This window comes from Peromyscus californicus, unplaced genomic scaffold (assembly GCF_007827085.1).
Source record: "Peromyscus californicus insignis strain IS unplaced genomic scaffold, ASM782708v3 Scaffold_8__1_contigs__length_139910024, whole genome shotgun sequence".
Lineage (NCBI taxonomy): Eukaryota > Metazoa > Chordata > Mammalia > Rodentia > Cricetidae > Peromyscus > Peromyscus californicus.
In genome coordinates this window covers 64,720,308-64,746,399 of record NW_026294606.1, presented here as the reverse complement: position 1 = coordinate 64,746,399, position 26,092 = coordinate 64,720,308, and the positions used below count along the sequence as shown (strand labels likewise).

Below are 26,092 nucleotides of genomic sequence, written 5' to 3'. Positions count from 1 at the left end.
GACATGAATGTTCTTGGGTACAATGCAGCACTCATGCATTGAGAGACAGGTGTTGAATTCTGACCACATAGGCAATCCTTCAAGCCAAAGGTAGCACATCTTTTCAAGTTCATTACATTCCAGTTTCAGGTTTTTGGTATGTTTCTTTCATTGTCTGCTTTTTCTAAGAGACTGACAATGCTAAATGAGACAGCTAATCTTGGACAGTACCCCCCCCCCTCTCACACACACACACACATACACATATGCACACCACAGGTGTGCACACTAAACCCTCACCATACCATAATATTTCATACACGCATACATACACACACATGTACATACCCAGGTATGTACACATAATTCCCACTGCAACATACATACTGCACATACATACTACCCACACCATGCACACACAACTCCTCATAACAAACACATATACACATAACTACTATTACAAAACACACTACACATGTACACTATCCACACTATGCACATACACATACACCACACAGACACACACACAACTCCTTATAGCACACACACATATATAACTCCTAAACAACACAACACACACACACACACACACACACACACACACACACACACACCATACATGCATGCACATATATACACATGCATATACACACAAAGTTTAAAAGGTCAGCTCTTCAGGAATGGAATACATACATTTGATTTTTAAATTTTCCTGGAGGATATGTGTCCAAACATCTCAGTCAAACAGCAAAAATTCCAGTTCACTGTCCAGACGTGTCACTGGGTTTAACAAATGGTTATTTTTAAATATATAAGTGAGATGATTTCTTTCTCTGCTTTCTGAATATGGGCCAGAAAACCTTCTGAATAGTGGTGTCAACTGGTTCTGTTACTGGCAGGACCCTCTTTCCTAAAACGAAAGATGGATGGATGGATGGATGGATGGATGGATGGATGGATGGATGGATGGATGGATACAGTGATACTCTCACTCCCAGGAGAGCACATTGCCTGCTAAAGCTGGGAGACTGAGACCATCAGGCGCTCCGTTGCATTTGCCTCCTCTGGTTTGGGTGAGCTGCCCTGTAGTTTGTTCAAACCACTTTTCTTGGCTCAAATACGATACCTAAGACAGAGATCATTTGTCAAGTGAGCATGGTACACAGAGAGCTGTAGGCAGATTATGGAAAGAGAGAGGGAGGAGAGAGAGGGAGGAGAGAGCACCAGAAAGAAGAAAGAGAGGGGGAAGAGGGCGAGGAGTGGAACAGACTTCTCCCCGCGCAGCGCTTCTCAGGCACCGGGGATTCAAGTTAGATTGCTCTGGGTGCAGCGGCGACACCCGGGAGAGCGGGAGAGCGGAGCCACTGGCGGCTCCGGGCATGGCTCTTTTCATGTGGGATGCTTAAGGACGACACACAGACAGAGTAACTTGGAGAAGAGAGAAACTGGCATGAGGATTCCGCCAAAATGGAAGGGCTCCTATCTCCGATGAGGACCAAGGTAAGGGGGACTAAACCCCGGTTTCTTTGCATGCTCTTTGGCGGTTCAGAAAAGGTTCAGTGAAAGGGAAGATTGTGCGAGCTTTTGTCTCATTTCAGAATTAGGCTGGCGAATGCAAGTGGACCTCTCAAAGAAAAGCTTTGCCTCCAAGGCAGGGAGATTGCGATCGGTGGGAAGGGGAGAGCAGGGGAGAAGAGAGAGCCATCTGTCAGCGTGGACAATGGGAATCTTAGTAAATGAGTTTGCCCCTCGGTTGATTAGACAGCCATATTTTAGCAGGATTTCCAATCCTTCTTGCTTTGGGACCGGAGCTGCCCTTCCAGCTGTTAGTATGCTCGCAGGAAGTACCGATTTCTCTGGCTGCGCTGGTGTTTCGCAGGATGGGTCCTGCATTTAAGGCAAAGAGCATGCCCAACTCACACTGGAACATCCTCTCGGCTCCTCCTCTGTTTCAGAGCCGGAGGATGGGAAAGCCTCGCTATTGAAAGTAGGTTAATGCATTCTGGAAGCCGTTGTGTTCTCAGAGAACTCGCCGACCTGTACAAGAGATTTCAGAGCAGCGCTAATCAAACACACCTTGAACTTGTTCCGGAAGCGTGTAGAGAAAAAGCTCCCAAGACTGATCCCAGCCTGGAGATGCCGAGCGATTTTTCTCCTTGGCTGGAGTTTGCTTTTTACTTGAGAAAGGGCTGCCTTGAACATGGAATTTTCCATAGTAAGCTCAGATGAAAAAAGGACTGTTAGACACCTAAGGAATCCATGCATAACTTTGAATGGATGTTACAAGTTTTAAATGATGCTAGCAATATTACTTTTCTTAATTAATTTTAAAATTTAGGAGGCAAATAGTTCTTGAAACAGATAGCAGTGGTGAAACCATAGGATCAGGCTTTGATTTACCTTGTTTCTTTGGTGTGTGGCTTGTGATTCAAATATAAATGGACTCTTTTGTCAACAAAGTGGTTTTGGTTGTTTTTATTGTTGTTGTTTTCCTTCTAGTTAAAGAGCATGACTGTGACCTTTTGAGAGAACACTGGAGTGTTAGAACAGGGGTCTTGTGCATGAAAGCGCGACATCATTGGGGGCGGGGTATTCTGAATCTCTGCTGGGTTCACCCATCCTTTGATAACCATCCTTATTAGAAGGACAGCCCCGTGACAGTTGGTTACAAAGATTCTAATTGCAGCCCCTTGGCTGGCTGGCTGGCAGATCTCCTTGGAGACCCCTGTGGTGGTCTGTTGTTCTTCCCTCCCTAGGTGAGGTCAGGTTGCTTGCAGACAGCTCATTCCAAATGCTCGTCTCTGGATGAAGCATGCAGAGATCATGCAGTTTTCATGGCTGCAGAGAAAAATGGCAAATGCAGTTGGCTTCTTATTTCTCTTTATTGACAAGCTGAGATCTGAATGCTTTGTGGAATAGCTGTGTAATCTGTTCATTTGGCCAACTTCTGGAATTACTGCCTCAGACAAACTGTACTCAGATTGACACTCTTGCCGGGGGTGAGCACATCTGTGAATCTGAGCATATATATATATAAACCCATGCAAGTCCAACTCTCACAGACTTCAAGGGGAGTTCCCTATGTAAATGAGACAGTGCCCAGACACTCCACAAATCATGCAATGAGCCCATTAAAATGGCATGCTAAGGTAGGGGGAGAAATGGATATCTGTGGGTCAGATCGTGCATATATTATGTTTACCAGTTGAATTCACATCATGACTTGTTCTTTGGCCATCATGTTATCTAGGAAGCACTGAAACTAGAGGCTTAGGTCCTTCCAAAGTTCAAACCTAATACTACTACATACCAAATTGACTCTAGTTCAGATCTTTTAGTTTCTAGGTTACAAGGGATCTGCACGTGTGCTTAAATTGCTCCTGGGAGTTCCCTTTTTATCGCTTTTATTTCTGACTCTGGAAATTGATACCTTCCCATTGAAAGTCAAACTTACATTTGAATTTGGTAAGTTTGGTAACCTTCAGTGAGCCCTGCCAACTCGGGGAACAAGACCTGACTGTGTGAGGCTCAAGAACAAGCCCCCCTTCCTGAGTCTCAGCTTCCTGAATTGTTGAGTCCTGTGCTGTTGAAATGACCCAGTGGTTTTGTTTTTAATTCACCAGAGACTTAGAACACTGACAATGTGTTGCCTTTCTTAAACTTTGATCACACTATGCCCTATTAAGTCTGTTCTGGAATGTTTTCCCTTGTTGATGAGGATTTAGCTTGAAGTTTCTGATTTCCTGGGATCATGGAGGAGCAGACAAAGGACGCCTCCTTCAGCAAAATGTTGGTGTGTTGTGGTTACTTAATAACTTACTGACAATTTAAAGCAAGTGTTGAGATAAACTGGACATCATGCAGTAATTTCATTATGCCATGTAATAGACTTAACCAGCCTAAATCATGGGTGCTTAATGCATTTTTATCTTGGGATTTGCATAATTGGCACATAAATATGCATGAGATTCACTGGAAGTGGCAAAACAGAATGGGCGAAATGGTCGTGCGTGCTGAAATTAAGGCCATTTCTAGGAGGACACCTGAGCTTCCCCTGTCTCCTGGGTGGGTGCTTACACTTGACATACCTAGAAACAGACAGGGTGGCAGCTGGCTTCCCCTAATCACAGTGGATTGTCAAAGACACAGGTCTCAAGCACAGCTCTGGCTTTTGGCCATGTTCACTTGGGTCCACCACTCAGTCTTCCTTTTGTATACTGTAAAGCAGTCTAGGAGAGTCAACGGGCTGGTGGGTGTACTTCTGACTGGCCTCCTAGCAGGTGATAGCATAGGATGCAGAAGATAGCAAATGATGTTTGCAGAGGCAAGGTGGAAAGAAAGAAGAGACACCAACTGATTGGATTGTTTGTCCTATGAAGGAAAGTGGAAATAATGCTATACTTTATTGCCCTTGTGTACCTTATAAATGTCTCTCTTCAGTTCTTAACCTTTTCAACTCCCCTCCCTTCCATCTTCTGAGTATTGCTTCCAGTGAATGAGTCAGGGAAACAGCCTGGTGTTCTTCGTTTCTGTGAGTTCCTCTTTGCCTGCTGTAAAATCTAGGGTGATAGCCTGGACAAGACAGGGAAACGCAGCCAAGCCTGGTGTTTGTGAATGCAAGGAGACAACTGTAGCATGGAAAGGGGACGAGGGGGGTGAGACATGAGAGGAGGGAAGAGGAGTGGGGGAGATAGGAAAGGAGAGAAGAGGGTAGGTGTGGGAAGGGGAGGGAAAAGGAGGTGAAGCTAGGAGAGGGGAGGGGGAGGGAAAGAAAAGAATGTAAAAGAGGGGAAGAAAGAGGTGGGAGAGGAAAATGAAAATGGTGAGGGAAGGCCAGAGGAAGGAAGGAAGGAAGGAAGGAAGGAAGGAAGAAGGAAGGAAGGAAGAAGGAAGGAAGGAAGGAAGGAAGAAGGAAGGAAGAAATGAAAAGACGAAGAGAGAGCGGGGAAGAGAGGGGGACTGGAGGAGGAGGGGGGGGCAGAAAATGGAATGACTGGCCAAAGTCCATTCCAGTTGTGTTTGTGAAATGCTTATGCAATAAACAGAAAGTAGGTCCGAGTTAACCCTCCAGAAAAGATGGGTATTAACTCTGAAAGTGTCACAACTATTTCATGTGCTAATTGAAGTTTTAAAGAATACTTACAATGCTGCTGCCTTTAATATCTGTTCTGGTTGATAATGACATAACTCCCCAGGGATAGTACATTTTGGTGTGTCTGGACCTGTCTTATTTCTGCCTCCAAGACAGAAAGACATTGCATCATTTTCTGAATTAAAGTCACTTTTTTTTTTTTTTTAAGGGATGGCTTCTGATTTGTGGTATAAAATAACATTCTAAAGAATAGCCTCTGGGAAGGGTGGCCCTTTTGATGAAAGGGATATTTAAAGGGATGTGGAAGCTGAGCTTCTAAAGGAAACATGTCTGAGGGGCAGAGGATATAACTTAGTGGTAGAGAGAGCCTATGTAGAATGATCGGGGCCTAGGTTCAATCCTTTTACACACACACACACACACACACACACACACACACACACACACACACACTGAAATTATTGCAAGGGTTATGTCTCACTAGTCTAGCTCTCATTCTTCCAGGGATACATGCTGCATGTGAGCTGAAGCTAGCTCCATAAGCTGTCCTCTCCGAGTCATATTGCAGTTTTGGAAATGCATTAAGGATATAGATGTGTAGCCAGAAATTTCTCCAGTCCTGCCTTCTCCAGCGTCCTAACAAATCTCTCCCACTCGTGGTGCAACAGCACTTATAAAATAATCACTCAGAGGCTTATATTAATTACAAACTGTATGGCCAATGGCTTTCAGCTTCTGGCTAGCTAACTTTTTCATCTTAAATTAACCCATTCCCATTAATATATATTCTTGCCACGTGACCGTGGCATTACCTGTCTACTGGCGTCTTGTTGATCCTTTGGTGTTGGCTGGTGTCTCCCCTGACTCCACCCTTCTTCTCTCTGTCTCTCTGCCTGGATTTCCCGCCGGCTGTAAGCTTTCTTGCCATAGGCCAATGCAGCTTTATTTATTATCCAATGGGAGCTACACATATTCACAGCATACAGAAAGAAAGACATCCCACAGCATCGATGTAAGATGGTAAGAATTATAAATTACAGACAATATAGACATCAAAAAAAGTACAGTCAATCTGTGGCTCTTTGGACTAATTATCATAGATTGTAAAATACTTAAAGTCATTTCAAATTATGCTAAACCTGCCCAAAACTTCACCAGGCCTCCACGGAGAATAATTCCTTAAATGATCCATTGTATTCCTCACACTTGATGCATCAATTCAGATAAAACGTTGGACCCTCTCCTTTAAAGAACCCTATGAATCAGAAAACACAAAGAGCTAGGACATGGTTTAGCCTGTGCAGGATAAAACTACGAAGACCCTGACAGGTGCTTTCAGCTCTGCTGACTACCACTATGCATAAGATTATGTGCAAGCTAATGACAGCCTGGGCTTCATCTTAATGAGGACTGGAATTAAAGAGGACTTACTAGAGCTGAAGGATGACAGGTTTAGGTGAAATTTAAGGAAATGTTTGTTAATAGCAAAATATTAACCTAAGAAAGGTTGAAACATTCTTGAAAATAGAGGTCTCTGACGCCAGTCAGGAATAATCCTACCCAAGAACATATAATTCTGGGTGACAAGCCAGGAGGAGCTGATGCAGGCATTCTGTGCTTTTATGGTGCTGTCCATTCTTACCATAAGGCCTGACATGGGTCCTTGTGAAGCATGCATCAGGTCTTCCCACCCAGAGCTACTGTACATTACATGTTGAACTGCTGAACTCAATTCATCAAGCAAGACACAACCCTATTCTTCCCTAGAATGACCCAGTTAAAGGCTCTGCGAATTGTGGAAAAAAAATTGGGGCTATAGAACTACTCATTTGGTTAGATTTTCCTGTGATAGTCAGCCTTCCCTTACCATGACAAAGATCTGAGATGTTGAACTTGTCAAGAGAAAAGGTTCATTTTGACTCATTGTTTTGGAGGTTCTGTGATCTCCTGGACCTACTTCTCTTGGAACTGGGGCAAGGCAACCTGTCATGGTATGGGTAGAGAAGAGCTGTCCACATCATTGCTAAGTCAAAAACAGAAAAAGAGCAGGATCCCATAGTACCCTTGAGGACCTCCCCCAAAGTGAGCTAAAATCTTCCATTAGTCCTGCCTCTCAGAGGTTCCACCACATCCCAGTAGGACCAAATCTATGACATGGGCTTCTTGGGGACACCCCAGAGCCACACTAATAGAACTTACTAAAGAGGTGATGGGCAGGGTGCTATAGCCCATTCTAGTTAGACCACCTGGGTTCAGACTCCAGCTGTTACCACCTACAGTGTGACACTTCTGAGTCTCAGTTTCCTTATGTATAAAATAAATGTGTTAATAGAATCTAATTTTTATTTATTTTCATGCACACACCTATGTGAGTTTATGTGCAACATGTGTGTGTAGGTGCCAGCAGAGGCCAGAAAAAGGCCATCAGATCCCATGGAGCTGGAGTTACAGGTGGTTGGGAAGTACCCATTGTCCATGCTAGAAACTGAACCCAGATCCTCTGTAAGAGCAATACATTCTCTTAATTACTGAGCCATCTCTCCAACTCTAGATACTAGGACCTATATCACAGATCACTGTGAGAAGCAAACCCATTCGTAAGCAGTAGGCTTCAGTATACCATAACAAATGTAAGTATTAATAGTAAGAATGCATGAAAAAATAGATAGGTAAATATGCACAAAAGTGCAGATCTCATGCTTGGAATGAGCTGTCCTTGTGAGAACGAGCAGGAAAAGCAGGTGATCTGTCTTCTGTATGATGTAACTAAAATGTAGAGAGAAAGCCTCACCTAACCCACAAGCCCCCTGCCAGGTACGGTCTTCACCTGTCACCTGTCAAGGCTCAGCTCCAGGGGCTCAGAGAAAAGCAGATGTTCTTGAAGCATAAACCAGTCCTCGTTACAATGAACCCTTTCTCAACCAATGATTATGGTGGGTGGGAAGTTTCAACACCGGCAGCATCAATGTCAGCCAGGAGGTATCTGGTCAATTAACAAAGGGCAGCTTTGCCTTTGCATGGTTTCAGTCTTAGAAGGGGAGACATGGGTTATCATGCAGTCTCCCAGAAGTCTCCACCCTGGAAATGAGTTCCCCACCCCCACCCTGAGCCATCTGTCCATCATTTGCCAGCATTCCACTGCCTGGAACCCTCATGAGAGAGTCTGTACCTCACCTGGGTTCCCAGGTTCCCCGGGACTTGAGACCGACTTGCTTACTGTGTCCCATCCCACTTCATTCTCCCTTGACATTTGCCACGAGCAGTTCAGGTTTCACTTACCCCTGCAAATCACCCAAGAGTATTTTAAAGTTTCCAGGCCTCACTTCCGGAGATACTGATTCACTAAGTTCAAGGAGGTCGGGCAGAGGAATCTGCATTTTTGTCAAAAGGTTTGTGGGTTCTGGTGTCCTTCCATCGGGCGTTAAAAGAAACACAGCATCGCATAAGCTTTTGCCCTCCAGACACTAGAGGGCGCTATTCTTTCCAGCCGAATCTCTGCCTTGCTTTTCCTGTCCACCAGCCAGAGGACTCAAATTGTTTTGTTACAGGTCAGAAGTAACTTCCACCTGGTGTGTCGCTGGAGCATGCTCTTTATGCCTTCTTCCCAGCCTATGCATGCTCTGCAGAAGATCATGTTCATTAACTGCCCTCTGCAATGGACCATGAGCCTCTGGGCTGCCAACCTCACAGTATCTCCTCACTCCACTCACACACAGAGCAAACAGGGTAGCACACTAGGACTCTAAGTCCTTGGTGCATACTTGTTGACAAATAAGTGAGTGTAGAGCTTCTGTGGGTCTTCTAAGGGTCCCCAGGGGTTCCATACATACCAATGAGCAGCTCTTGTGCCACCAAAATAACTGGTTAGATTAGTCTAGAACTATCTTTAGATAAGGTGGGCAGAATCCACAGTGTGGGGTAATAGACACAGAATTTTCTGTGACGTTATGCATAGGTTCTTTCTTTTCAAGGTAGTAGTAAGACCTAAGAGGTACTGAGTGGTTTAATAATCACCAAGGTTATGAGATTGACTGCTGGGAAAACAACAATCACCTTGGGGTGGGGGTGGGGTCACTGTCTGGACTTATATTCAGAACTTTGCATTCCAAAATGTTGAAAGGCTTTTCTTTTGTTTGCTAAAGCTAAGGGCTATTTTCTTGATAAAGCATAGCTACACTTCCTCTAGGCAAATGGTCAAAATTGCTGCCTTGCCCCCCAACTTCCAGTATATCTCTACAGAGAAAGTTCAACAGCTAAGGAAAGCATGTCAATTTATGTCAGTCTTACAGAACTGTGTGTGTTTGTGTGTGTGTGTGTGTGTGTGTGTTGCGTGTGTGTGTGTGTGTGTGTGTGTGTGTGTGTGTGATATCTTTGTATGTCTAAGATATTTTTGTACTGCTGGGCTGAACCTGGGGCTGCATACATGCTGAACAAGAACTGGTACATCGACATACATACTCAGCCCTAACAAAACAAAAAGATAGAAAAATTGTATATGCATATGATATAACAACACATAAATGATTCTTATGGCCTCACTAATACATTAATATATAACATTAATATATCAATGTCTCACATGGCTTTGAGAACTGATGGAGAAAAAAATAGATTAACCCAGAGTTTAGAATGTCAATAAAGGAAGTGACAGGATGGAAGGCTTAGACCACTCCAGAAGAGAGAGGAAATGTCAGGAGGCATGGGAGCTACTGGGCTTCAGTAACCAGGCTTATGACAGGCCAATGAAACCCTGTTGGTTCAAAAGATTTCATGAGCTCTCTGGAAAATTTCTAGATAGCCCCACGGCCATGGGCTTCCTTAAGAGGAGCCAGGAGGGCCCTAGGGGCCACTCCCAGGAACTACCAGACCAAGCTACAAAGAACTTGGGGAAAGTAGGCAGGACCTTCTCCATAACATGTTCCTCACATGGACCTCACACTTGCTATGTAAACTGGCATGTGGACACAGCTCAGCATGGAACCCATCAAAATAGAGAGCAGGAGAAAGGAGGCTTTGTGATTTACCAAAAGTTGAAGAGCTGATTTATTTGTAGTAATTCCGTTTATCTTCAGGACAGACCTGTTTACTATATCCTAAGCAGGAGAGAGACAGCAAAACTGGCGAGTAAGAAAAAGGAAGGGGGGCCATTCTTGCAGCTCGCTCACTTATCCATCCAGCAAGGACTTAATAAGTGTTCCTCTTGAGTGATCGGCAATCAACATGCTTCCTTCTGTCAAGATGGCACAAACCACAGGGAAAGTGTTAACAAAGAGACCACAGCGAAACAAAGCAATGTCCCCTGGAGAACAAAGGGGGTCATATGTTCTAGAAGCTGGAAGCAGGAAACAAGAGTTTGTTTCCGAGGCCACATTGCTTCTCAGGAAGTATGACCATTTTAATACAAGTGGATGATAGCAACTGGGAAAATTAACCCCCACCCTGATATTCAAGGGGAACTGTGGTAATGGCAATAACTTCGTGCCTTCAAAGGAATAAAGATGCCTTCAAAAAAATTCTATTAGGCTCTCAGGGTCTCCTTTATCTTACACAAATAGCATGAACTCAGATCTATCTCAAAAACAGGAAAACTGAAATGCAGTCATTTCTCCAAAAATTTCAAAGCAATATACTATATGTAATGCTAGCTTAGAAAACACAGGACAAGGCACTATGGAACCTGACCAAGATGAAAGTTCTTTCTTGAAAAAAATCCCTTGAGAATAGAATAGCCCTCTATTATATTCATAGACATTCTGCTATTCTTTGCTCTCTGAAGATTTTTAATTGGAGATATATATATTTAGCGTGTGTGTGTGTGTGTGTGTGTGTGTGTGTGTGTGTGTGTGTGTGTGTCCGTGTGTCTGTGCTGGTTTATTTTTTGAGTCAGGGATCTCACTATGTTGCCTAAACTGACCTTGAACTCAAACGATCTTCCTGCCTCAGCCTCCTGAGTGACAGGATACAGGCATGCACCACTAACACTGGTGAAACAACTTTTTTGTTGTTTCTTTTGTTTTGTTTTGTTTTTTCGAGACAGGGTTTCTCTGTGTAGTTTTGGTGCCTGTCCTGGATCTCGCTCTGTAGACCAGGCTGGCCTTGAACTCACAGAGATCCACCTGGCTCTGCCTCCTTAGTGCTGGGATTAAAGGCATGAGCCACTACCGCCAGGCATTGGTGAAACATCTTTTAACTTATATACAACGTTTTCATGTTCCAAGTCATTTTTCAAATATTTTTCAAGCATGTTCTAAGAACACGAAATAAAAATAATTTATAAATTTTAAATCATAAGTATAGTTAAAATATTGCACCATCCTACTCTGTCCCATTCAGAACATGAGTCATGCCTTTGTCCAGAGTATTCACACAGTATATATCATCCACTTAGTAGGCATCGTGGTTATCAGATCAACTGTAGTTATATTATAATACCTGTATGTAGGGCTAGGGATTGTCAAAGTTTCTGACATCCATTGCGTGTCTTGGAGCATATCCCCACAGATAAGAGGGGGTTAGTGTACTTTCCAGACTGAGCATGTAATGGACAGCTCTTTAGTATAGACCTTGGCATATCTCTTAGGTAGATTTTAGAGATTATCACATTTGGTCTAAGCCAAGCATACTGCTATCTTGTGCCCTCATACGTATCCCTACCCTTAAGTGTAGTTCAGCAAAAGGGGAAGTTCCAAATCATCATTTGTAATGGGGGAGCACACATTAACCAAAGGTTATGTTCAGTTTTATGAACTGTATCCCAGGAACATCTGAGAGTTCTGGCGAAAGCAGCAAGGTACTATTAAAATGTTTTCTAAGCAGAAATAGTTTTTATGTAAAGTAGCTAATTTGATTAAATATTTTATTTACCATGTTTCTAGTATGTAAGTCCATATAAAGAATATAGGCTTGTATAGGTATTCCCAGTATAAGAAATAAAACATTACTGGTAGGTAAAGAGACCTCTCCCCTTCCCTCCCAGAGGAAGCTACTATCCTGAATTTGATGTTTATCATCTCTTACTTTTATAGATATTTTATTATAAATGTTTGCAATAAAAATAATATTATATATGTCTTAGTGCTTCCAAGAAATGGTAGCCTAAATGTGTGTGTGTCCCCAGTGCATGAATCTTCTGCAACTTATTCATCTCACTCAATACTCTTGTGTAACAGTCATGAGTGTGGATATATACGTAGCTGAAATCCATTTGTTTTCCCTGCTGAACAAATTGCTTGAGTACAATATTGCCACAAATCATAGATTCATTCTCTAGTGGGCAGACGTTTCCATTAAAAAAAATCACAAACTATACTTCTTTGACTGTACTTAGACACATTCCCTTGAGCACATGAACAAGTCTGTGAGTGTGTACACATGGGAGAGGGATTGCTGGGCTGTGAGGCATAGGCACCCTAACACTAAATTGCTCTCCAAAGACATCGATGATTAAGATGTGTTCTTTGGTCCCTACATTGACACCTCTCTATTCACTGTTCTGTGGGGGTCCCTCTGTGCACAACTTAGATGATATCAAAAAATGGAAAAGTGGGGCTGAGAAGACAGCTCAGCGCCTGCTTCACAAGCATGGGGACCTGAGTTCAGATTCCCAGGACCCACATAAAAGCTGAGCAAAGCAGCATGTAAGAGCAACCCCTGTACTGGGGGTTGCAGATAAAGACGGATCCAGAGGGTTCACTGGTCAGGCAGTCTAGCCAGTATGAGTACTCCTAGTTGAGTGAGAAACCATGACTCTAAATAATAAGTAAATAAATGAATAAGGTCGAGACTGACAGAGGAAGAACGTGTGTAGGCACCTCACCCCGACACATGTGCACACACATACAGAAAGTATAAGTACTTCTGTTTATGTACAACACACTTATTGTGCTTGCTTTATTGTGTCCTGAAAGTGAAAGTAATGACGCAGATCCCCCCCCCCCAAACCTCCATTCACCTCCACTCTTCCGTAACATTGGCTGGCGGAGTCCGCACTCTCACACCCACTAGCGTGCGTGCTGTTGTATGTAGTAGCATCGACTAGCAGGACCTGATCAGAGGTCACTTGAGTTTACTTCCTGTATCTGAAACTCAGAATTATGTAAAGAAACACGGTAGATTCCATAACCCAAACCAAGCCCATATTTTTTTCAGGGTGTCAGAAGATACTCTATCCAGGAAGATACAGCGGCCTGTTCTCAGATCTCTTGATTCTTTCTTCTTAAGGCTTAGGTTCCCATGATTGCTCATTATTTATAGGCACCCCTGCCTGGCTGGGCTCAGGGGTATTACTAAGGTATGATTAATACTGTCTCTCAAGGTGCTTTGGAAAGCATTGGTATTTTATATTTCCAATACAATAATCTTAAAAATATAAAGAGGGCTGGCAGCATGGTGTGGTGGGTAAAGGCACCAAGTCTGACAACCTGAGTTCGATCCCTGAGACCCACATGGAGGAGGGAGAGAACCATCTATGAGTTGTTCTCTGACCTCCATACATGTGTCATGACATACACACACACACACACACACACACACACACACACACACACACACACACACACACACACACATACACACCCCAAATAAAATTTGTATTTAAACATTTTAAACATAAAGAATATGGGAGGATTTTGAATCAGTTAAGGGCCACTTCATAGATCAACACTAGTCCTATTGTCTCATCTGCCATATTTATTAAATGCCAATGAGAAAAGACCAGAGGTTTATCTAATACAAATGATGCTTCTCTGCCAAATGTAGACCAAGAGAATCACACTGAATTATTCAAGAGTTTCAAGTTTGGTTAGAGAAAATAATGATAGAAGAATTCACCCTTTACCTGAAACATGGTGACACGGGCATACCACATTCAGATGATCCACCAAGTAGAACCCAGAAATGGATTCGTTTGAGTAGTGGTACCATTCCATCACTGCTGGGCTTCATCATCAAATATTAGTTTGAATTGTATTTATGTATTTTTATTTGACCTTCATTGAACTGTATAGTTTTATAAGAACTTTAAGTATAAGGAGATTATTTTTTAATGGTTATGCATATTTAAGGACCTATAATTAAGATAAAAATAAAATTAATGAACACTATGGGCTGGTAATTGGTTGTCTTGGAAGGGATCCACATATTCCTTAAGTGAGATCAATAGATAGAGCTGAGGCCCAGCTGGGGCAATGACGTATGCCTTTCTAAGTCTCTGCCACGGCAATCATGAGCACGAGAGATAATTTACTCATCAACTTTAAATCCTTATGTGGCCCACTACTTGCCCCCTTCTTCAACAGAGACCCTGTTTTATTCCATCACCATGTAGCTCTCTCATAGCTGGGGAGATGCTCAAAATTCTAGAGAGCTTGTTGTCTAGAGAAAATACCTCTGCCAGCCTCTCTAGGATCATGTCCAGGCATTTCAAGACAAATATTTCATATCCAGATCTTTAAGTGTAGGTTATTCAAGTGCTGGTAGAGCTAAGACACCAAGAAGAAGGAGGAGGAGAAGGAGGAGGAGGAGGAGGAGGAGGAGGAGGAGGAGGAGGAGGAGGAGGAGGAGGAGGAGGAGGAGAATGAGAAGAAGAAGAAGAAGAAGAAGAAGAAGAAGAAGAAGAAGAAGAAGAAGAAGAAGAAGAAGAAGAAGAAGAAGAAGAAGAAGAAGAAGAAGAAGAAGAAGAAGATGATGATGATGGATGACAGCAGGAAGCTGTGACCTCCAGTCAGGAAGGAAAGGTACCAAAGGCAGAAGCCAGAGCCATGTGTCTAGAGTCAGAATGAAGTGGGGGATGCCTGGCAGGAGTTGAGTCTAGTAGAGAGGCAGCCCAAGTAAGAGCAATTAGAAGCAGAGAAAGAGTCTCCCTTCTCACCTCTCTCCAACCTTCTCTCAGCACTTCCTCTGGCAAAGCCAGATAACCAAACAGTCTTGGAGTCACACCTCCCTGTGAGAAGAAGAGGGGAACAGATACTAGATAACAACCTCTCCAAGATTCCGTTTTCTGGTTGGATGACCCTCTCCTTCTCTCAGACAGCTCACACTGGAAATGGCTGCTTAGACATACTTCCATACTCCACACCTGGTAGAACTTTACCCAGTGCCAGGAAAGGCAAACAGCATTCCTATTCTGTACCAGTTCTGATTGGCTGCTGCTCCTGCCTGGGGCGCTTGTGTGTATAGTTAGAAAGATTGACTGATTAACAGTATCTGCCATGAGTGTGGAGTGGGAGTTTCCACACTTATATTTGGTATCCACTACCCTACCTTCTGCTTCACCAGAAGAACCATCCAGAAGGAAATACGTAGAAGCTAGTTTCTATATAGAACAGACATGAACTTTACCTATAAATTCAGGTGTTTAAGGATGTCCATTTCTTTTTCATTAAAATTAATTAATGGGCATCTTAATCTTCAACCTGCCTGAAAAGGTAATTCAGTGAACCTGCTCTTCTTATAGGGAGTATGGGAAAAGGAAAAAAAAAACTTGGTTTAGGGTTACTATTGCTGTGATGAAACATCATGACCAAAAGCCACATGGGGAGGAAAGGGTTGATTTCACTCACAGTTCCATATGACAGTCCATCATCAAATGCTGTGAGAACAGAACTCACACCAGGCAGGAGCCTGAGGCAGGAGCTGAGGCAGAAGCCATGGAGGGGTGCTGCTTACTGGCTTGCTCAGCTTGCTTTCTTATAGAACCCAGGACCACCAGCGCAGGAATGGCACCACCCACCATGGGCTGGGCCCTCCCCCATCAATCACTAAATAAGAAAATACCCTGCAGGCTTACCTAGAACCCAGTCTCACAGAGCCATTTTCTTAATTGAGGCTCCCTCCTCTCAGATGACTTTAGCTTCTGTCAAATTGACATAAAACTCCCCAGCACAATCTTATACCACAGTCCTCCATGGTCACCACTGCGGGCTCATTTCCAGGCCTGCATAATAGAAGGTGGGTGGCTCTCTTCCCCTGCCATCTTTGCAGAGCTCTGTGCCATCTATTCACAGGAGGGCCATGCTACCCTTTTTCCTTGGGTCTTGCTTTCTTCCTGGTGAGGTATAGATCCATGTGACTCACACCCTCTTTCCAGGCTTTCGGGTGGGGAATCTTTCTTCTCCACTCATCAACATAGAGGTTCCACAGAGGGAATCAGAAGTAGACATCTGTTCCATTGCGTCCTTTTTTATCAGCCTAACCAAGATGCCTGTCAGACATCCTTTTCATTTTTTTATTTGCTTGTTGGTTTTAAATTTTATTTTTCAAAGACAAATATTACATGTCAAATATAAAAATTGACCTTAGAGCAGTAGAACAGAATGATAGTTACCAGAGCCTGCGGGGTGAGGGGTATTTTGGATAAAAGGGAAGCAGTTAGTAGAATATTGTATTTTTTCATGTGTATGAGTATGTGGTAAGCTTGATTGGATATTCACGTCTGTGTGCATGTGAGAATACAGATGTGCACATGGGCATGTGTGCACATGCATGTAGAAATTTGAAGTTGACACTGAGTGTTTTCCTACATCGTTTTCTACCATACTCATACCTTATTCATTGAGGCAGGATCTCTCAGTTGAACCTAGATTTTAAAGACTTGTTTATTCTGGCTAGCCAGACTTCTTCAAAGATTCAGCTATTTTTTTGTTTAATATTCTGCATGATCCTTAAACTTTGCCAATGGAAGTATGCAACTGTGTTCTGGTTTGGCCTCATATTCATTTCTTTTCCAGAAAATTCTAGGTTCCTGTGAGAAACAGGGCAAGGGTATTCCATAGCTGTCCCTTCTAGCTTCTCCCCATCCCACGACTGCTCCGTGCTCTGCTCAGGAAGCCCTTGAGCCTCTTTTAGGGAAGCCCATTGCTGAGGTAGGAAGTGTCTTGCAAACAACCTCTGCGTTTGGGCAACAGTGAAAACATCCTTCAGCTGAGGAGCACAGGGGCCTGGGGTTTTCTTAAGGCAGGGGAAAAGATAAGGAAGAAACAAGGCAATAAACCATCTCCAGAATCCAAGCTTATGGGCTTCCTAAGAGCCATGCCCTGGGGGCTATGGGTAGAGAGGGAGGGCTGTTCCCATGGTCCAGAGCCCTGCTCTTCCCACCAGACCTTTCTTCCTCTGCAATTAGCAGAGACCCATCTATGTGAATCTCTTTCGTATCCTTGTCGTCAATCGACCCAACAGAATAAATTAAGGGAGGGTGGAGAGGATTAGAAAGGATTATTCTGGTTTATGGTTGCAGAGTGCTGCAGTCCCCCATAGCAAGGGATGCCTGATGGAGTCACATGGTCCTAGGTGAGCAGGAACACAAGGCTGAGTGAGTAGCTGTTCACATGGTGCTGAGCAGGAAGCAGGGAGTTCAGCAGAGACAGGGGTGGGGGCGTGACCTTCAGAGGCTTGTCCCAGCAGTCTACTTTCTCCCGCTACCAGAATCCATCTCCTGAAGGCTCCACAGACTTCAAAATTATATCGCAAACTGGGGCCCAACCATTCAAATCATGAGCCAGAAGGGGACATTTCAGATTCAAACCATAACACCGGGCAGACTCAGGAGGCACCAGTAAATAGAAATAGCCACAACTTCTTTTATGGAACTTAAAAACTGGGCAGTCAGGAGATTGCCCGATCTTAGCCTCTCAGGAGAGTACACAATTTCCAGCCATGTGACAAATCCAACACGTAGACTGGCAGCTACAATTCTACACTGTGATTTCTCTAGATAAAAGCCCGGCATCTGCAGATTACATGGTCTTTCCGTGAATGAGGATGGAATTGGTACCCTTCCTTTGTGGAGTAATTTCTAAAAGTGCTGATGTGTTTCTACCTTGTTTCATTAGCCAGCGCTTATTGGAAGAGGAGGTGGAGGGGATAGAAATGTGCAGTTTGGGGGTCCTGCCTGTGAGTGGGTTTCCTAGGAAACCACCTGCGATCAAGTGCGGCGGGCTCGCTGAGACACGGAGGAGGGAGAAATATGAAAGTGAAGGTATATAGAGAAAGAGAAAAATAAATCACTGTCTGAGCCCCCTAGGTCTTTAATTAATGAAGAACACACACTATTTTCAGGAAAATCCCTTGGAACTGCCGATGAGATCAAGACAGGGATGGTAGGGGACGTGCAAAAGGGTGCTTCGGCTGCATATGGAAATTATCTAACACAATTTGGTCCCATCAATATGCAAAAAAAAAAAAAAGCAATACATAAGTGAAACAAAAACATCAGCCTCATTTCAGCTTGGCACAAACAAATGTGCCTCTAAGAATGAAGGTGCCTCCATTTGCTCTCAGCAGGCTGTGGTTTGTTTTACAGTGGTGCCTGGTTTTACCCAGGGTGGTTTTTCACCCTCATTCAGTGATCAAGAGCATGAACTTGGGGCCTGGAGGAAAGAGAACTGGCTGGGGTGGGAGTGCCCCTTAAGGATGTGACACATGTTCATTTTACTATCCCCATACACCTGTGATCATCACAGCACCTCTTGCCTCCTTTCTGAGAGTAGGAAATCAAATGCTGATTGAAGTGTGCGGTTTCATTTGCTGTGATAAGATACTCTGACAAAAGCAGCTTGGGGAAGAAAGAAGAAAGGGATCCTTTTCACTAAAACTCATAATCCACATAATAAGGAAGACAAGGCAGGAGCTTGAAGCAGGTTACCTGATACACACAATCAAAAGAAGCGAGATATGACTGCCCATCCTCTTTATTCTTACACAATCCAGGTCCTAGCCTAGGGAATAGTACTGCTCACAATAGGCTGACTCTCCCTATATCCATCAATAATTAAAACAATCCTCCTCAGGCCAACCTCAACTAGACAATTCCTCATTAAGACTCTCTTCTTGGATGATTCTATGTTGTATCAAATTGAGGGCAAAAACTAATCTGCAAAGGGAGGCTTTAAAAGATTTTTTACTTTGCCTCTAATATGACTAATGTGTATATACAGTACTCAGCATATTACAGGAGATACAGTCACTTGATGGATCTATAATTTATTTATTTTATTAAAATTCATGTACTTCCATGACATGAGCATTTGGTGCAAGCAAAAGCCCTTGAAAGTGTATGCTTGGACTCTGAATAGGTAAAGCTTGATGGACGTTAAAGTGTTCACTGTATAGGGCTTAGGTGTGGCTCAGTGGTACAGCATTTGCCTGGAATGTGTGAGTCTCTAGCCTCAATCCCCAGCCTGCAAATAAACAAATAGAATGTGTCTTTTGATTTCTCATGGTGTTTGTGAGTTCCTGGAAACATCTTCATGAGGATTTGTAGCTTCTGGGCTCTGTTGTGTGAATTCAGTTTGTTTTCAGTTGTGCGTATATAATCACACATTGCGACTCATTTGTAATTACAAGTGTGGAGGCATCTTATATGTCTGGGTATGTATAGAGGAAGTAAAATCTTAAGACCAACCTAATAATTTACAAATTGCATTAACACCCTAAGGTCTTGCCCTGGGTTTTAAAGCTCAGTGTTTCTGGATCAAGAAGTCTTCATAGTAATGGGGGAGAGAGTTGCTTTGAAAATTAGCGAAGAAGGGCTGGAGACGTAGTTCAGTGATAGAGTGCTCACATAGCAGATGGAAGGTATTGTGATTGATTCCTACCACTGCAAAATGATGGTGGTGGTGGTGGTGGTGGTGGTGGTGGTGGTGGTGGTGGTGGTGGTGGTGATGATGATGATATTAAAAGTTTTCTCTTGACTCTAAATCCTTCGGAAAGTGTCTTCTCTGTCTATGTACTCCTGACATAGGAAAGCTCTGTCTGAGAGCATGGTGGTCCTGTTTCAGTCAAGCCTGGTGACAGATGAAATGATGACTTCTACAAAAGAGATAAAGACAATAACAATGCAAATGCTCTATTTCCTTTTTATATCTGACCCCCTGATATAGACTCTCAAGTGGTAAGAGAGTTTGAGTGCCTATCAAATGCTTGGTGGAACTGAATTTTCTCCAATACCTTCTGGGTAGCTCTGTATCAACAGCCTAGTGCACATCTACATAGAGGATCTCTCTAGGGGTTGTAGCAGCCAATGCCATAGTGTGTTGCTCTGGGCAAGGATATAAGGTATCATTGTGTGGTAGTTTGAATAAGAATGGACCCCATAGGCTCATATATTGAATGCTTAGTCACTGGAGAGTGATGTTATTGGAAAGATCTAAAAGGATTAGGAGGTGTGGCCTTGTTGGATTACATGTAGCCTTGTTAGAGGAGGTGTGTCACTAGGGGTAGGCTTTGAGGTTTCAAAAACCCATGCCAGGCCTAGGCTCTCTCTCTCCACCACTCTGCTTACAGATCAGGATACAGTTCTCGGCTACTGCTCCAGCACTGCCTGCCACCGTGCTCCTCACCATGATGATAATGAACTAAGCTTCTGAAACTATAAGCCCCCAATTAAAAGCTTCCTATTAGAAGAGTTGCCTTGGTCATGCTGTCTAATCACGGCAAGAGAACAGTGACCAAGACACACTGGAACTACACTATCTTCAAACACCTCCTGGTAGGAATTATGCTAACCATCATTTCATTAAAGAAAGTGAGGGTGCAGAAACATTGATCAACTAGCTTCCAACCACATAGAAAATGGGTGAGTCAGGATTTGCACTGAGGCAGTTGTGGATCTAGAGTCCACAGGTTTCACGAGGCTCTTTAGGATGTCTGGTCTCCCGTTGGATTTTGGCTCCAGCACGTAATAACGCTGCTAGTCTTAAGAACAAAGTGATCACCCATCTGGCATAGCTTTGGACTGCCTGACCCATACCTGACCCTCAGAATCTTGTTCAATTTCATTCATATATTATTCTCCACCATAGGCTGGCAGTTCTAGAAGACAGCACATCCTTGGCCTCCTAAATCTCTAAAATCAGATCCTCTTTCAAAGCACCCCCCTGACCCTGACATTTGCTTATTTCTCATTAATACATGTCATTCTAAAAGGAATTCAAGCAACTACAATAAAAACATGCACACCTATGCTTATTAAAGCAAAATGGAATATTGCAAATGGGAACAGGAAATGAAGCAAATAGATGATTACATATTTGCTGTAATTAAGCATTACATTTAGTTATTACTCTGCCATTTACATGTACTGATTATGTACAGATCTGCATGTTTTTTTCTGACTCACATGCCTGACACGTACTACGTAACTTGGGCAGGAGAAAGGTTATTAAGATGGAGATGTGAATGTGTCTCTCACCAAAGGGTAATACATGAGCCAGTAACTGATAATAACTACACTATGTAGAACCAAGAACTGTGTTAGGTTGCTAATGTTATAAATACAGATTCTGGAAGGCAAAAATTCCAGGCAGTTCTGGGGATCCAAATCACTGTATTTCCAAGATTCTAAAATACATCAGTGGCATCTTTATTGACCGTGGTCAGGAAGGAGGGGTTAGGGAGAAGTCACAAGGAGGTCAGGAGAAGAGCAGCAGCTGAAAACTGAACAGAAAGTTGATCTGGACAGTTAAACATTTGGGGCAGAGGAGATGACTCCATCATTAAAGTGATCACTGTACAAACTTGAAGACCTGAGTTCAACTCCAAACATCCATGTAAGAATCAGGCACGGCGACACATCCTATTATCCAGCACAGAGCAGGCAGAGACAGGAAGATCCCTGGGGCTCACTGGCTGCTTAATTTTTCCTAGTCAGTGAACTCTAGGTGGAGTGAGAGACCCTGCCTCAAAAGTAAGGTGGAGAAGTAGGGATTAAACAGCATCTCCAGGGTTGTAAGCTGATGACTGGCTGAACTTCAATTTGAACCTGAGCTTCTTAGATATAGAAAACATGTTTTTAATATGCTACTGTGCTGAAAGGTAGAAACTGACAAAAAATTGAGGGTATATTCATCTTCTTTGGATATAAGGGTATAGGATACCTATCAGAGAGTAGACAGAACTTCCTTTTAAAAATCAAGGTTATTTTTCATCAATAGGATAATAAAGTATACTTAGTGTCCCACAGGGTCTTGAAGATAAATTTGTGATAATGCTTAGAAGTTTTTTCATGACAACCCAATGCAGAAATGAAAGGGCTCTCTCAAAAGGCTCAATGTTTATGAGCTCTGTTGTTTGCCCTGTGACCTTGGGCAAATTATCGAACATCTCTGTACCTCAGTTTTCTCATTTCTGTGATAGGGACAGCAATAGGACCCACCTAGTAGAGTTACTTAGACTTACCTAATAGAAGGAGGAAGACACTGGATAGCATCCTCTAGCCTACTTATGCGCGCATGCACATACACACACATACACACACACACACACACACACACACACACACACACACACACACACACTACTCAAGCTAGATATTGCTTTACTAAGTATCATACTGTGAGCTCTGTTCTATTGTATTATATCCTACCATCTCAAATCATTTTCAAATCAAAAATTCTACTCTGGCTGCTACTTTTCCTACAGGAGATAACTGGTGACAAAATCTAAAGCTAGTATTTATCAGGCATCAGTTATCTCTTAGGCTGTTCTCACATACCAACCCACATACACTAACAAACATTCACAGATGCAAGAGCAGAGTCCTATTTGTAAATTATAGGGACACTCTGTCTCAGATCCACTTTTGAGTACTGATCCTAAAGAGGGTCCTAGACAATGACCAATGAGAACATATGTTCAGAAGATGGCTCAGGAAGGGTCAGCAATAATAGCACCCCTGTTTACATGGTCCCAAGCCTTATTCCATATACATGAACAGTTTTGTTTTGAAATGGGGTCATATTTTCCACGCCTGGTTGATCTTAATATAGAGCAGAGAATGGGGTGTTTGATACAAGGAGGGTTAATGACATGACTCTTCCTAAGTTACTCTAAGTCACATGGAATGGATGTGAATTCTCCCTTCCTGTGGCTTTCCTGCTTCCTTAGCAATTTTACTTTGTGGCTGTTGCCCTCCTTGTGGGTATCATTGATACTTCCTCTCTCTGTCCTTCTATGCCTGTGGGTATGCTCTGTCTTCCTATTTCTCTATATTTTATATATGCCCATGACAACCCTTCTCCAAGTCAGTCATAAGTGAGGCTTGAAGTGACTTTCATTCATTCCTTTGCTCTGCCAATCAACCACCAACAGTTTCTGCAGGTCTCAGTTAGATGCTAGGGATGGAGCTTAACACTTGACTGATGTACACAAAGCCCTGGGTTCAATCCTCCAGTACTGAAATACAAATACACATCATCGGTGGCATTATTTTGAGCAGAGACCAATTGAGGTTTAGTAATTTTTAATTTGTGAAATAAAAATTATCTATGATGCAAAGTGGGTCTTTTGGACCCACACTGTCCAAAAGACTTGCTTGCCTATAATACTGATTGCAGCAGAGACTAAGAGGAGTGGGGGAATTAGGAAGGAGTTTCTTGGTAAGTAGACTTTGGGCTTCACCTTCATTCTTCTCCCTTCTCTTCTCTCCTCCCTTTCAGAACCAGTTCTCAGAGGAGGCCGCCAAAGACAAGTGACTGTGGAATTGTGCTGTAGCTCCAAGACAAAATGACTTACATGTTTTAAAATGAATTTTTTTTTTGATTAACCATTTTTTTTTCTTTTTTTTTTTTAATTTTTTTTAATTTATTTTGCAATACAATTCAGTTCTACATATCGGTCACGGATTCCCTTGTTCTCCCCCCCTCCCGTCCCCCTCACCTTCCCCCCAACGTCCCCCCCCCATTCCCATCTCCTCCAGGGCAAAGCCTTCCCCACAGACTGAGGTCAACCTGGTAGACTCAGTCCAGGTAGGTCTAGTCCCCTCCTCCCAGGCCAAGCCAAACAATCCTGCATAGGCCCCAGGTTTCAAACAGCCAACTCATGCAATGAGCACAAGATCTGGTCCCACTGCCTGGATGCCTCCCAAACAGATCAAGCCAATCAACTGTCTCACCCATTCGGAGGGCCTGATCCAGTGTGGACCCCTCAGCCATTGGTTCATAGTTCATGTGTTTCCATTCATTTGGCTATTTGTCCCTGTGCTTTATCCAACCTTGGTCTCAACAATTCTCACTCATATAAACCCTCCTCATTCTCGTTGATTGGACTCCCAGAGATCCACCCAGGGCCTAGTCATGGATCTCTGCATCCAGATCCCTCAGTAGTTGGATGAGGTTTCTAGCACAACAATTAGGGTGTTTGGCCATCCCATCACCAGAATACTTACCTGGCAGGGGAGACACCATGATCAAGGTTAAAATGAATTTTTATGTGCATTGGTGTTTTGCCTACATGTATTCTGTGCACCATCTGTGTGCAGTGTCTGTAGAGACCAGAAGAGGGTTTGGGCCCTTTGAGACTGGAGTTACAGACTGTTGTGAATCACCACATGGATGCTGGGAATGGAACCTGGGTCCTCTGGAAGGGTAGCCAGTACTCTCAACCACTGAACCATTTCTCCAGTCCTATGATTTGCATTTTAATGCAACTTTACGTCAAAAAATTGAAATTCTAGGGATGAGAATTTAATTAGAAAATTTTAATGAGAAAATTGGGGAACCCTAATTACCTTAAGAACATCCCTTCTCCCTAACTCATATTACATTGTTCTCCTCTTTAGCATCTCTTTAACCAAGCATTTTATTCCAGCTCTTCTAAAGTCCCACCCCTTTGTCCCATGTCACAAAGAAGACCACATTGTATTAGTAATTTGTCATTGCTGTGACAAAAAACTGTCAAAGGTAAATTAAGAAGGGAGACTATTTTGTCTTAAGTTTGTCTTAAGTTTCAGTTGCAGTGAGAATGGCATGGTAGCAAGCGTCTAATGCAGCTGATCACACAGTGTCCACAGCCAGGGAGCAGAGATTGATGAACACAGATAGATGCTCAGCTCACTTTCTCTTCTGTACCTTTTTAATCCAGCACAGGGCCCAGCCCACATTCACAGCAGGTCTTCCTATCTCAGTTAAATCTCTCTGAAAATACCCCCATAAATACACCCAGAGATTTGTCTCCTGCATGATTATAAATCCATTCAACTTGACAGTCAAGATTAATGATCATGTCTGCAGCTGTGCTCCTCTTTATAATTTTTTTATTTTAATTGGAGAAAAACTAGTTAGCCTTCAATTTCTTATCTTAATCATTGTAAGTGTGTATTTAGTGGCGTTACGAACAGTTGCATCAGGTGTGACCATCACCATCTTCCATCTATTTAGTGAAACTCAAATCTTTGTACTTATTGAGCAGTATCCGGTGCCAAGGCTCTCCTCCATTTACACCTGGGCAGCCACCTTTCTGCTTTCTACCTTTATGAATCTGACTTCTTCAAGTAGTTCCTGTAAGTGGAATCACACAGTATTTGGTATGTGTCATTTTGTGAATGGCTCATCCCACATAGTATCATGTCCTCAAGACTCATTCACTTAGTAGTATATGACAGAATTCCCTTCACTGTCAAGGGTGGATAGTACTCTATCGTATGTCTATAGTCTGTTTGTTTTGCTTATCATTGAGGAACAGTTTGGCCATTTCTGAAACAATCCTGCTGTGAACATACATATACAAATACCTCTGTAAGCCCTGTTTTCAATTTAGGGAGTGCATGCCTAGTAGTAAAATTGCCAAATCATATGGTAGAAATTCTATTTTAGATATTTTTGGGGAACCACCATTTATTTCCTATAGCATTTGATAGTCCCTTTAACAAGGCACAAGTATTCCAACTTCTCTACATCCTTGTAGCATAGTGTTTTTATTTTTTCCATTGTTTTCAAAGTGACTGTGAGGCATTATCTCCTTGTGGTTTTGGTTTGCATCTCTCCAGTGATTCATGATGCTGTGTATCTTTTAATGTTTACAGTCCACTTGTATATCTTCTTTAGCTAATTGTCTGCTCAAGTCTTCTGTCCATTTTTAATTGAGCTTTGAGTTTTTAAAATGTGTACGTGTGTGTCTTTGTATGGTCTGTGTGTCTACATGTACACACACATGCATACATATGTGTGTAGTGGCTGGAAGTCAGCACCGAGTGTCTTCAATTACTCTCCAACTGGAACTCACCAATTTGTCCTGTCTTCGTAGTGCAGA

General features: G+C 42.9%; 1 protein-coding gene across 3 annotated transcripts in view; it reads left to right on the top strand.

Annotated features, from left to right (window-relative positions):
* The window catches only part of Frmd4a (FERM domain containing 4A), a 611,671-nt gene that overhangs the window by 148,125 nt on the left and 437,454 nt on the right, over positions 1-26,092 (top strand). Inside the window, exon 1 of one of the 3 annotated variants that reach the window (XM_052729400.1) lies at positions 1,221-1,479. The exons of the other annotated variants lie outside the window; for them this stretch is intronic. Coding sequence (XP_052585360.1) covers positions 1,447-1,479 — 33 coding nt within the window. The 5' untranslated portion in view covers positions 1,221-1,446. Of the gene's footprint in view, positions 1-1,220; positions 1,480-26,092 lie in introns of those variants that run through there. 3 annotated transcript variants of the gene reach the window in all.